This window comes from Temnothorax curvispinosus, unplaced genomic scaffold (assembly GCF_003070985.1).
Source record: "Temnothorax curvispinosus isolate PA1 unplaced genomic scaffold, ASM307098v1 QBEX01016430.1, whole genome shotgun sequence".
Taxonomy (NCBI): Eukaryota; Metazoa; Arthropoda; class Insecta; order Hymenoptera; family Formicidae; genus Temnothorax; species Temnothorax curvispinosus.
Genome location: NW_020226210.1, coordinates 546,608 through 559,585, shown reverse-complemented (window position 1 = coordinate 559,585; position 12,978 = coordinate 546,608). Strand labels below are relative to the sequence as shown.

The following is a 12,978-nucleotide window of genomic DNA, read 5'->3' as shown; positions in this document are numbered from 1 at the left end:
CCGGAATATTGCAACGATAAACCACACCCGGGAATGCATTTCCGCTCCGCTTCGAAAGCCCGAAATCGACGAAATGTTCTTTTTTTTTTCGTGCATCGACGGAGGTTTATAATTTGCTGTAAGATGACATCGATAATATAAAGTGTAGCATAAAATAATTATTAAATAATTATGTTGTAAAAGAATTTTATCAATAAAAAAAATAAATGTTACTAGATCATAATAAATTTGAATAACAATTTTAATAACTGGATAACAGTGTAAAGTAACAATCAATAAGGATATTTTTTAATCTTAGTTAATCATATTACTTAATATTTTATCAATATCATTACATGATCATGAAAATGAAAATTCTACTGTGGCCCAGAATAAAACGTACGAAATTCGCAGTCGGTTAAGGAATATTTTTTTAGCACCGGCATTTATTAGCATCGTGAATCGTGATTCGTGGTTAAATAACCATCGGAAAGTTTTTATGCATTCATACAGAACTGGAACGACTTTCCTCGTCGACCCGAGCACGTGCCTAAGGTCGGATAATGAGAAACAAGAAACAAGCTGAGAAAGAGGAGGGAGAGACGGAGAGATGAGGAGATTATGCTCTTGGCAATGGCGCGCAATTATAGAACACGCGGCAAACTTTCGCAATATCTGTACCAAACTTTCATTGCTTAATACAGACTGCATTCTAAGGCGTGAGTGGCTTTTTAACCTTAGTTCGCCCGTTACTCTCTTCTTTCGCATATATATTAGCCATTCTGGATGCCATCTCTCAGACCTTTATTAAACACGAATGCATCTACCAGCGTAGCTTTAATCAATGACTCGCTACTAATAATAAGTACTATGAGAATTTCCACTTGCTTCTTCATTTTATATTCTATATTCTTCATTTTGTCCGTGTCCCTATTGTAAATAAGAAAATTTTAATAAGACCTGTATAATTATATTATACAGGTCTTATTAGTTCATATTATATAATTATAATATGAACTAATTAAGTTAATCGCAATAATGTAAATATAATGTGTTTCCTGTCTGCAAAAAGCTGCAAATTAATTTTTCTCTAATGTACGCATTTGCGTTTGTTTGATAATTAATAACTTTTCATCGATTTCACGCTTTAAATTAGTATACATATATATATACAAAACATACAATTACATACATTTAAGAATAAAAAAAAAAATTTTCGAATATGAAAAATTAATCTCTCCCAACGGGCAACGTTGCGAAGTACGACGCTGAAGAGTAAGTGACGCGCTCGCAATCGCTGTGTATATCGCGCTATACATAGTTCGCCAACTCGCCGCTTGGCTCCGCAGGCATGGATCCGTTACTCGTGTTTAAAATGCAACATCGACGGAGATAAATTAGAGGCCGTCGCGACTGAAAGCATACTTACCTGGCGCAGAGGTTACCGTGATCATGAAGGCGGTTCCTCCAGGGCGAGGCTCTTCCATTGCACCACGGTTGAGCTGACCCTTGCGAATATCCCTAATGTGGATATCTCGGGCGTACAATTTTTGATAGTCGGGACTGCGTTCGCGCTATCCCGGCGATAATAGAATGCAAACAGAAATAATTCTTTAGGGACAATATTGTCACAAGTGAGGCAAAATAATCGGAGAAAAAAATATTTCTCCTAAATCTTGGTAAAAGACTTAGGCTACGGTCAACGTGACGCTACAAATGCTTTGGAGCGTTCTTCTTCTCTTTCTTTCTTCATTGAAAGAAAAGAGAAGAGGAATGCTTCGAAGCATTTGTAGCGTCACGTTGACCGTAGCCTTAGACATAAGAGAGAATTTTCCTCTACTTCTATAGTTCTATAGAAGAAAGTTGTGATTTTTATTAAAGCTATGTCAACCTCTTTTATTCTCGCATGTTTCTGATACTTGAATATACTAGTATTAAAGTAATTTTGTATTCTCCTTTTTATATATCTTTAAATTTCTTTTACAGAATCAGGCTTTTTAATGCAAAAAATATGATAAATATATGTATATAAGTTTAAAAATAGAATATGATCAATATTTTTTCTCTTGCATATATATGTATAACATTATTATCGCTATAAAATAAATATATTTTAATAGTATTAGTGCCAATCATAGTGATTAAAATATATTTTAATAACTATAATTGTATTATTAAATATACTTTAAATATTTGTATATTATATATCATATATATTATTTGTATTAAATTTTTTAATATGCGTTTCCATTTTGCAACATTCTCTGTCTAAAAGTCTAAATGAATACTAGTGAACGTGATGAAATTTACTCCCCAATTTTTCACATTTTTCGACAACAATAGTATTCATTCAAACTCCACATCATGAAATAACATCGATAAACGAACAACACGTCAGATATTATCGCGCTCGCACATGCGAGGTGTCTTTTTGAAATAGACCAAAGCTGCAGCTGATAGCGAATTCGATGTTTCTATAAACGTTAAAGATAAATAAGTTTCATCAGCGAGACCGATCTTTTTCGACATTATCGCTAAGAACAAACCGTTTTTCTATCGAGTGAACGCAGAATAAGACATACTGACGGTTCCGGGGGGGCCGTATACGTTATCGTGGTACGCGGTACGAATTGTTGCCCTTTAAATTCCATTAAAAGCTGCAGGCACTAAATCGTGGCGTCCCGTGAGAACAGACGAGGCATGCGCCCGGCCAGGTGCCGGCTGCTGCCGTTTCCCGTGGGAGGTGCGCCGAGAGTACGAAAAGCAAGGACGACGGGTCGGCGAAGGCGCAACGTAGCGCGCGCCTAGTTACGCTCTTCTCGCGCTCGCGGGGTTGAAACTCGGCTCAGTTGGATTGCGACACCCTTCGCCGAAGGGTCGAGCACGTGCAGAGTTTCGCTCGTGGTGGTGGTCCGCGAAAAATCCTACCTATGCGTGTCGCAGAGTGGCTCTCGTAGACGTTCCTTATTTTTCTTCTTTTAACATCCGCGAAAATAAATGTAACGCGGTAGCAGAAAATAATAATATTATTAAAATATTAAAACGTAGTTAATTAAACGTTTTAATTAATGCGGAAATATATATAAAAGAAACATTAAAGTTCCCTTACTGATTGAGAGACGACAATTATCTTGTATTTCTGTTAAGAGATTGTGTTGGGAAAAAAAAAAATACAAAAAAGATTTTCTTTTAAACTATGCAAATGTAAAGTGCGCTCTCGCAAAATTGCGCAAATTAATGGTCAACTAATGTCAACACCGGAAACATTAAACTACGAACTGTGGTTTCAAGCATGAACTCCGCTAAAACTGAAGAGCTCTTCTCTCGGAAAGACTAGAAACCGATAAACTATTGAAACGCAAGGCCGGTAGATCGATATGTCGACGATCGATCGCGCGCGCGACGAGTCGCTGTAAAGTAACGTGCGTGAATCGTCATCGTCACGGCACGTGCGTGACGTTTCCACGACTATCGGCGGCACCAACAAACCCAAGGTCGTCGTGGTGGCCCGGCGGTGGCGGTGAGAGCAAGGTCATCAGGGTCGCGGAATCGCGAGGAGAATGTGGAGGAAGGACGCGACCAGGCTGGCCAGGCTGATCGTCGTCGCCACGCTGATTTCCCTGACCGTTGACGGGACCGCCGCCGGCAGCTGCAGCTCCGCGAAGCTCTGCTGCCAGGGCAGGGATTCGGGCTGCGTGATTCAGAAGGAGTCGCCGAACGCGATTATCGAGAGTCCGCGCGACAAGCCGTGCTACTGCGACCACGCATGTCTCAAGCTCGCCGATTGCTGCGACGACTTCAAAGAGACCTGCGGCGGTATGTGCATCGGCGATTTTGCACGAAGGGCTTTGTGGGTGACGACGAGCGATATTGAAAAGAAGATGGACGACGTTGGACGATAATTAATCTATTATGAAAAAAATATTATTTTAACGTAGACTATTATTTTCTTTTTTAAACCGATTTGAAAATGACCGAATATTTTTCCATTTTTTTTTATAAGCATTCGGTCAGAAACTCATTTTTAGCTTGATTTAATTTTCCATATTCATTTGAAATAAAAATTGACACGTTGTATTTTTTTCCGCAAAAAGTAGAATCGTAAATGTCATAATTTTTTTTTTCATAATCGTTAATTGCGAGTAAGAGAAAATTTTATAACAAATGTTATTGCTATTTTTAACATAAGATATTTATTGCTGGTGTAACTATAATATATAATATAACTATAATTAACATTTCTATAATTAGAATCAAATCAATCAATTACGAAATAAATATAGAACAAAGATAATTATTTCAAATAGAACCTGGTAAAATTAAAGTGTGAAATAAGAGATGCCGATATACATCAATTAATCAAACTTGGGAACGTCGAAGATATAATCCATTCTTAAAAGAAAATCGCACGGAGTATTGATTAATTAATAGACGACGCGACGGTCCGCCTCTTCTTATTCACGCTAAGCACACGCTTAAATACACACATATATATATACGCACACTCAACATGTCTCAGATTTTGTAGGATTACTGGATTAAGGACGTGTTCTATAAGTAACGTACTTGCTTTAGTATCTTAGGACACAGTTCGTCATCCGGACGAACTGTGTGTCTCCTTGGAGTAATTGAGTTAAGGCTGATTTATGCTGGTCATATGAGAAGAATAATCGACTGTGATTGATCAATTTCTTAGGACTTACGGCTTAAATCAACGGTTACGGCTTGCATAAACCAGCCTTTACTCTGTCAGCTGTAAAGTTTTTAATATTAGCAATTGCGTCATCGAAGGAGAATTTTATTGAAAAATTTTTTGCGCGCGAAACCTTTTTGTCAGGACAGGGTCCATTATTTTTCATTCTTCACATCGACGTATCAACAGTGTGCGATATGTGATTCGTTTTTCTCTACGATGCCCTTAAAACCAATATCCACTTCCAATTTCGATCAAAGCAACCACACATGACCGCTCAAAAAAAATGCTGATGCTGCGTTCCATCAGTATCAACGCAATGCTGTATGTTTCGCGAGAATTTAATCAAATACCGAACAATTATCAATCTGACATGATATATTGATATATTGTATTTAATAGAAACCGACGTGCTCTCGACGATCAAAACGCTTCGAATGATTGCGTCGTGTATTCGGTGTATCATCAAACACTGATTAATCTTTCAGTATATAGTGTCTAAAAATATATATAACAAAAAAAATTTATTAATAAAATTAAATTTTATCGTAGAAGTTATTTGTTCATTAATTTTTTAATATCAGATAGTAGCTGAATAAAAAAAAAAACAAACAAATTTAGGTAATTAAAAGGATATATGCACAGTGCTCTGTGCGTGTATATGTGAATGAGGAAATGGTCTGTAGGGAACCATCTCACGCAAAGATCGGAAGACTTATTGCCGCTATGTTGCCTAAGTAAAGATGATAACGCCGACCGAGAGATCAGCTTTACCAAAGCATAAAAGTAAAGAGTAATCTTCGTAAATGTACTTCGCAATTTATAGACTGAATCCCTCTGTTCATATTCCGCAGATTTATGGCATAATGTGAAGATAATGATATTATCAAGTTTTCCGAAACTTTTGCGAAAACGCGGTCGCTAATGTTTTCAACTGTACAGATTCGAATTTCTTTGCATTAAACATTAGAATATAGCTGAAAAAGAATAAGTTTAACACTTTTATAAATTCAATGATATTTTATTATTTAATCGCTGTTATATCATAGTGTCACTATAACAACAAATACTGTCGAGGTTTATATTTTATAATATATATCACATTTTTACTGCCCGCATTTACATAATAGATGGTCGAGTTAATTCTACGTTGGTGCACAGTTGTTCGAAATTTTATGGCTCGCCGAACGACGTGCCTGTTAATAGCAAAGGGATTAATGTTATTCGATTCACATTTCCGTTCGTTTAACGTGGCTCCTGTTTTACCGGTTTAATTATCAGATAATCGACAGGCATACGATTAAATTGTTCGTTAAACAATAGTAACGACGTCAAATACAATCCACGTTTATGCGCCTATTGTTTGCTGCAGATCAATTATAAAGGGTGAAATGTCTCTCGTATAAAGTATAGACGCGCGCGAGAGCGCCCGCCGAAGATGGCGGTGATTTTATCGCGTCCGACTGCACTTTCATCTCGTCGCGTCGGAATGTTCATCTTTAATGCCCTAATTTCTGCGATTTGTGAAGCTGCGACGAATTCAGCATTTGCCGAAGCTAAAGCTGCACCGAAACGCGATTATTTACGCTTGCCGGCCGAAGAGAAGTGCCGCTCCTTTCCGAGTTGAAGATGTAACGCGGCAGTAGCTGCGGCTGAAACCGCTTCACGAGTGACGCAAAGCCGTCCGTTTGGAAGCGGGATAATCCCATCCCCCGTCGTAGGCTCGAATCGAAACGAGACGCGAATTTACATATATTTTGTAACGGGATCGTGACGAGAAAATCGTGAGAGACGTACTTACACTGCAGCCGATTTCCGTTCCTGGCATCCACGCCTAATGAAATGTAAAGATTGCACCCTTGCGAAAGGAATACCCGAGCGTCCGCGATCTGTTCTCGACGCGAATTTATAACATCAGCCTCTTTATCATTTTTTAACGCGTCAAGAAAAGATGGTACCAAAACTCATTCTACAAAAGCAGCGCGAAATATTTTAGGCGTAACAAACCAGGGGAGAGGCTGGGAAACGAAAAATGATCATGCTAAACGTTTCACCTTGGTTAATGATACTTCGACAGTAACTTTGCGAATTTGTCTTCCGAGATAACGCGGGGAGAAAGTCGAATGCACATAAAATATTTTCTTCGCGTAAGAGCGCATATAAGTTCTGGTGACTGGACATACCACATGTGACATATTTTCTTATATTGATCGTTACGGACCAGTGACGGTGCATTATTTTCCCCATATTGCTGAGTGAATCTCCAATATCGCGTATGTCATTCGACCATTCGCATTCGCCGGACCGGCGCGGCGGGCGTATACGAAATAATTCAGTTCGAACGTACAATCGATCGACGACTATATAGGTCCCGGTAGCGATCGTGCTCGACAGGAACTATAAACACCGTAGGTATAACCATAAAAGAAGCGATAAACAAGTAGTTATACATCTGCACCGCAGTTCTCACCACTCCCCGACAGCCTAATGCAAAATGTAGCTTGAATTTTATCCCGCAGCTGCGGCTGAAGCCGTGACCGGTCCGTCGCCTATGAAATATTCCTCCCATATTTTGTGACAGTGTTTCGTCCGACCAATAAATCTTTAAATTATCGCTGATTGGAAAACGAGGAATGAGATCGTTACACGCGAAAATTGAAAATGCTAATAATTATATTAATGTATCAATATGTGCGTGCGAGAAGTACAAATTGTTGCGATTACAATAATTACATTAATAGGGTATAACGTACGTCATTTAATTATACGCCATTTGCGATAAAATGCGAGTATAAAATTATACGAAGTATTTAATTTAATTTTATTAATTCGCGTGACGTGCCATTTTCATATTCTCATTATGCGCCCTATTTCACTCAGCTTTGATACATTTCAGTCTTTCCAATGCGAACTTCTTCTCTCTATTTTAAAGATGAAGGAGCAAAGTGTCGTTTATATAAATACTTTTCTCTAATTGGTTTTTCAACTTGTGTAACAAGACATCTTGCGTAATGAAACATCTAGTACGAAAGAAACATCCTAGAAGTGTGGAATAAATTGTATTGTCTAACACAGAAAACAAGATATCTCTCGGTTAATTGCCAGACTCTCTCTAGCCGTTAAAATTTCGGCGCGCAAAATAATTACTGCTCGATATTTTATTTAAAACGCTCTCTAGCCGTTTAATTAACGCCGTTGACGTCGATCGTTCCATTTTTTTTAAATGTCGCGATACTTGTTCTCTCAATGCATCTCGCGCAAAATGGGGCAGCAGCGCGTTAAATGAATTTCCACCCTTCGCGTTCTACGCGCTCCTTAATGGACAGGAACATCGGTGATTGCCGAAGCGTTTATCGCATTTTTACTCATCTCAAATTGTCTCTTCATTCTCCTGGCGATACAGCAAAGTAACAAGGCGAAATGCGTTTCAGAGGGACGCTGGTAAATCGCCATTTCTGCGAGTTGTCTTTTACGTGGAGCGTGAAATATCGGGAAAAGTAACGCGCTTGAGATCCTTTCTGTGCATGTCTCGTACTCTAGCTCTAACATTTTATCGTGGAAAGTTATGTATCCTAATTAAAAAATATTACAGTCGCGTTGTCAGTGTTAGGTAAGAATGGAAGGTGAAGGACCAAAATGATAGGAGATCGAAGAACGTCCCGTTATCGATTTGTCGATTGGGTTTTACCAGCGCGGCACTTTCGGGACAATTTTATCGTTGGTCTGCGAGAAACGACCTGCAGACGGTCAAATCTTAACGTCGCGTTCATTCCCTCCTTACAGTGGTCGACTGCGCGGTGAGCGAATGGAGCCCGTGGACCCTATGCGATAACGGATGCGGAAGTGGTACTCAAAGGCGCAGCCGGGTGATCGAGATCTCGGAAAAGAACGGCGGAAAGCACTGTCCGCGTCTGGATCAGGTCAGGACGTGCCGCAGCTTCCAGACATGCCACGCCGGGATTCGCTCGCAGCCGCACGCTAAAAGTGAGCGTCGATCGATCTCAGAGATAAGTCGGGAGATAGTCGCATTTTACCTTAAGCGAAATATTTTCATACGAGGAATTCATTACTTAGACCCGTTCAATTTAATTAATCGGACGAGGTCACACTTATTCTCTCTTTCTCACACACACGCACACACACACACACACACACACACATGCACACACACACACACACACACATTTAAATGATCATTAAAATGCATAATCAGACAACAATTTTTCTTGCAATAATTATTACTCGCGATAATTATCGCGTGATTATAATTAGGATTAAATTGCATCTTATATATAAGAGAAGATTGACGTAAAAGAAGAAATATTATTCTTTTTATATTTTTCCTTGCGTTTTTCCTAGTTTCTCTGAAAACGTAATGGTCCAATATTTCCCAAGCGTTCTCCGAACTAGAGAGTAAGGAACCGGATTATCTTCGGATGTATCTACCGCGATGCGAAATTCTTGACGTCTGTCTACCATTGCTTGATCCTATACGATTTCCTTTCATTTGCCGCAGGTGTGACGCTTCTTGCGCTTTTTCCGGGCGACGGCAACAGTACAGATGTAAGGATCAAGGATAGGATCGTCGATAAGAGGTAGGTCAAGCCCCCGCGCTTAGTCTTCGTACGAAATGCGATTTGCCGCACATGTTCCCAATTCGCGCTACGGAAACAACGACTTTTCCGTTTTCTCGATTGAGCCAGCAGGAAAATAGATGAAACAAGGACAGATCCGAGGAAAATTTAAAGCGCAAAATTGTTTCGCGTGATAAATGTCGCTAGAATCTGCACGGAGAAAAAAATACTTAAAAATTTATTTGTGGAATATAAAGTTTATTTCACAGAAATAAACCCTACAAATAAATTTTCAAGTATTTTATTTCTCAGTACATCGTTTATCGATATAGAGAGTTTATCTTTTTAGTCTTTGAGCTCACTCAGACAACTCAATTAGATAAATTACACGATGCGATAGACTTCCATATATCATTTGCTACAGAATACGATGTCCGTTAATGTGTTTAACGTGTAACACATTTTCCCTTATTTCACGCCGTCATATTGCGCCGTCGAATGGCACAATTAATAATCTTCAATCGCGTTTTGTATGCATTATTAATGGCGCGCGAGCGTTCGCGCGTAACTGATGAGTTGACGTCCTTAATTTTCAAAGTTCGTTACCCCGAACGCGCGATCAAGCATCACGATTCAATTCCATTAAAAGCTTTCTCCGCTTAGTGAGGGATACCTCCCGGGGGATATATTTTTAATCCCCACGCGCCGCTGTAACCAAGACAGAATCGCCGATGTGTCGAAGATCTAATTTGACACGTGCTCCGACCTGTTACAAAACACAGCAAACATCGCGTCACAGTATCGAGACTCCCCTGTGACGTTGTGTCGAGCGAGTAAAGCAAGCTACAAGGCCGACAGCAACGGAACCCTTTGGGTCCTCCTGCCGTCATATATAGTGTTATAGTACAGTGGCTAACGAGAAAACATGCCGCGGAACGTGCGCGTTTTATTCCAGGCTTTACGATATTTAAAAGTATAAAAACCGATATTACACACGTTTCAGAGGCAGCTGCGTTGCTTTCACCGTTTTGCGGATCTCGCGGGGTTGCAGCAAGATTTCGGATTTGCTCTCGGAAGGTTCGTATAAGTAATAGTACGCTCGTGTCGCAAAAGCCGATCTTAATCTTAATTGGAAATAGGAGTTTTATTTAACGGGACGCTATTTTCATTATCGAGGTCGAAGATCCAAATACGAAGAATATGCTGAATGCTTTAGATATCGTGACCTTCCTCTTCCTCTTCCTCTGAATTTCTTACAGTAGTTAAAATTAGTTCCTTTCTTTAATGAAGGTTGAGGAAGAATTTTCCATTCGACGTATATTTTTAATTCTCTATTAATTCTCAGATTTTTCTTACCAATTTATAAATTAAAACCATTTGTATTGTATTACTATTATTTGTTAGCACATTTAAATCTTAAATTGTGATATTTTTAATATCATAAAATTTTAAGTAATTGACTTCTCGGAACATTGAATAAATCAGAAACTTTGAGCTACATCTTCATGTTAAGAATGAATATCAGATGCTTAGTGAAACACTGCGGAGCTTATAAAAACAGAGTATATTGCAACGAGGAGGAGGAAAAACAACGGCGGATGCTCCGCATACCAGCCATTCTTTTCCGCGGTTAAGTCCTTGCCCCGCGCGTTTAAGTTTTTTGTAACCATAATGCTTCGACGAGACAATAGACTTGTCTTCTTGCGAAAAACGGTTCGCATCTCCGTGGCGGTATGTAAAACTCGGGATTACGCTTCGAGCGAAAAATTATCGCTTCGCGAAAGTCTTCTCTCTTAGCCGTCTGACGTTATATGATAAAAGCAAAATTCCTTAGCCCGCGTGCCCGGCGAGTTTCGAACTTGCAATATTAATTTTAACTTTTTGATATTCACATTTACATCGCGCGAAACACGAAACTCGAGAAATCGCGCGTTTATACGTTAATAAATATGTATGTTGTTTAAAAAAAGGCACTCAAATCCTCTAAAAAAGTTGTTCTCATTAAAGCTTTTATTACGTGCGACCAAGATATAATTTCAAATATTTACTGAAACGTATAATGTAATTATGCTTTATACGAATTTACGGAATAGAATATAATATTACAACTTTTCATAACTGTTGAATATTTTACCAATGTAACTTAATAACGTAAAAAGTGGCGGTAAATACTCTGTTAGTTTATGATAGTAATTACTCATATATTTATTTTGCCATCTCCGATAAAGAAACGGGGGGATCTTTTACTTATAGAACCGTGTAATAAGACGACGCTTTTAACGGAATCTAAACTCCTCAAATTCTGAATACGAAATTCGCATAATGATGAAATTCGCGCCGCCAACGTGGAAATGAAGCGACTCGATCTAGTCTCAATTAACGTGCACCGTGGTTGCGCGACGTAACGTCATGTAAATTAGAGCGTAGCTCCCGCGATTCCCGGCTGCTCTACGACGGCTGTTATCGCGAAGGAATCGACCGGATGTAGTGGATGCGGTAGTGGAGATAACGGTTGTTTCCTACAGGCGACATATCTAAAGCAGATAAGCCACGAAACGCGGAAATCTGCGGACGAAAAGCAAGTTATTTTGACGATGGCTTACTTATTATCTCCGCATCGCTGTTAAATTTGCTATTTTGTTTTCCACAGCTTGTGCATTTTGGTTTAACCATTTTGCCTTTCTTATTGTAATTAAGAGAAAACAAACCAAATTGCTTTGGTATTTTTTTCATGTTTCTATTGCATTAAAAAAAATTCAGTTATTAAAAGAAGAATATATTTAATTGCCGAATAAACACACAACAGAATCGTTAACTTTAATTAAACTTTTTTAGGATTATGCTATATTATTAAAAAAGAATTAAGAGTCAGAACGTACGTTAAGAGTTTAAAGAGATAAAAACAATTTGTCATATCGAGCGTATATAATTAAAATTACATGCCGTCGACCGGAAAGCAAAAACGGTGAGCGATTAAAATCACCGCAGGTTCGCGGATTTGCGTGGAGCGCCTCGGTAACGAGAGTCTGGACAAATACGTGGGCATCGGCAGGTGGAAGCTATCGACCGATATTGCCGGTAGCGGCAATCGGCGTGGCCGATCGACCAATTCGACCTGCCACGGAAAATGGATCGGCGATTCGCGGCTGGTGGATTGTCACGATCCGCGATGCGTCCAATCGAGCCAGGCGTCCCCGTACACCTCGCAACTGTTCCGAGGCCGACGTCGCAGGGGCGCAAGCAGCAATCCCGTCGTCAGCAATACGGATAGAGTTGTGAGAAGACGAAGGAAAGGCAGACGACGGATGAGAAGTAGAAGAAGAAGACGCGCCGTCGCTGTCGCGGAACGGTGAACGTTCTCCGGAGCTCTGTCACAGCTCCCGCGAGTGTCATCGGTGTTAGAATCCCTTCCTCTCTCTCTCTCCTTTTCTTCATCTATCATTATGTAAGGATATATCGTAAGACGTTGACGACATTTCAGGATTCTTTGAGAAAATCGATTTTTCCGTAGCAAAAATATTGAGGCACCGGTTTAAAATGATAATTAATTTAAGGGGCCAATACTTCGTAAATTAAACTTCAAATTGCTACAGGTATAGCAATCAGAGAAAGCTTGCTTTTATTTAAGTTCAAGTGTACTTTAACAGGATTTTAATTTGAGACTATTTGATTACCGAAGGATTTAACTTTAAGAATAAGAAAAATGGTGTCCAATTAAGTTCTTACTGAAGA

General features: G+C 39.3%; 1 protein-coding gene and 1 non-coding gene across 2 annotated transcripts; both read left to right on the top strand.

The window, feature by feature from the left end:
• The first annotated feature begins 1,400 nt into the window (after window positions 1–1,400).
• Window positions 1,401–1,562, top strand: LOC112466654. The gene has a single exon (XR_003042168.1). It is a non-coding gene; the product is annotated as a U1 spliceosomal RNA (small nuclear RNA).
• Window positions 1,563–2,805: 1,243 nt separating this feature from the next.
• LOC112466642 (somatomedin-B and thrombospondin type-1 domain-containing protein) lies at window positions 2,806–12,972 on the top strand. Its single transcript, XM_025034847.1, has 5 exons — window positions 2,806–3,795; window positions 8,456–8,656; window positions 9,189–9,267; window positions 10,250–10,323; window positions 12,235–12,972. Exons 1-5 carry the CDS (start codon window positions 3,540–3,542, stop codon window positions 12,597–12,599), a joined length of 975 nt encoding a protein of 324 aa, XP_024890615.1. The 5' UTR covers window positions 2,806–3,539; the 3' UTR covers window positions 12,600–12,972.
• The last annotated feature ends 6 nt before the right edge of the window (window positions 12,973–12,978 follow it).

Excerpts from the sequence above, each read along its gene's own strand:
- LOC112466642 (XM_025034847.1), top strand. The coding sequence starts at position 3,540 with ATGTGGAGGAAGGACGCGACCAGGCTGGCCAGGCTGATCGTCGTCGCC. Across the intron at positions 8,657-9,188 it reads CTCGCAGCCGCACGCTAAAA|GTGTGACGCTTCTTGCGCTT; the intron begins GTGAGCGTCGAT and ends CATTTGCCGCAG. Across the intron at positions 9,268-10,249 it reads GATAGGATCGTCGATAAGAG|AGGCAGCTGCGTTGCTTTCA; the intron begins GTAGGTCAAGCC and ends CACACGTTTCAG.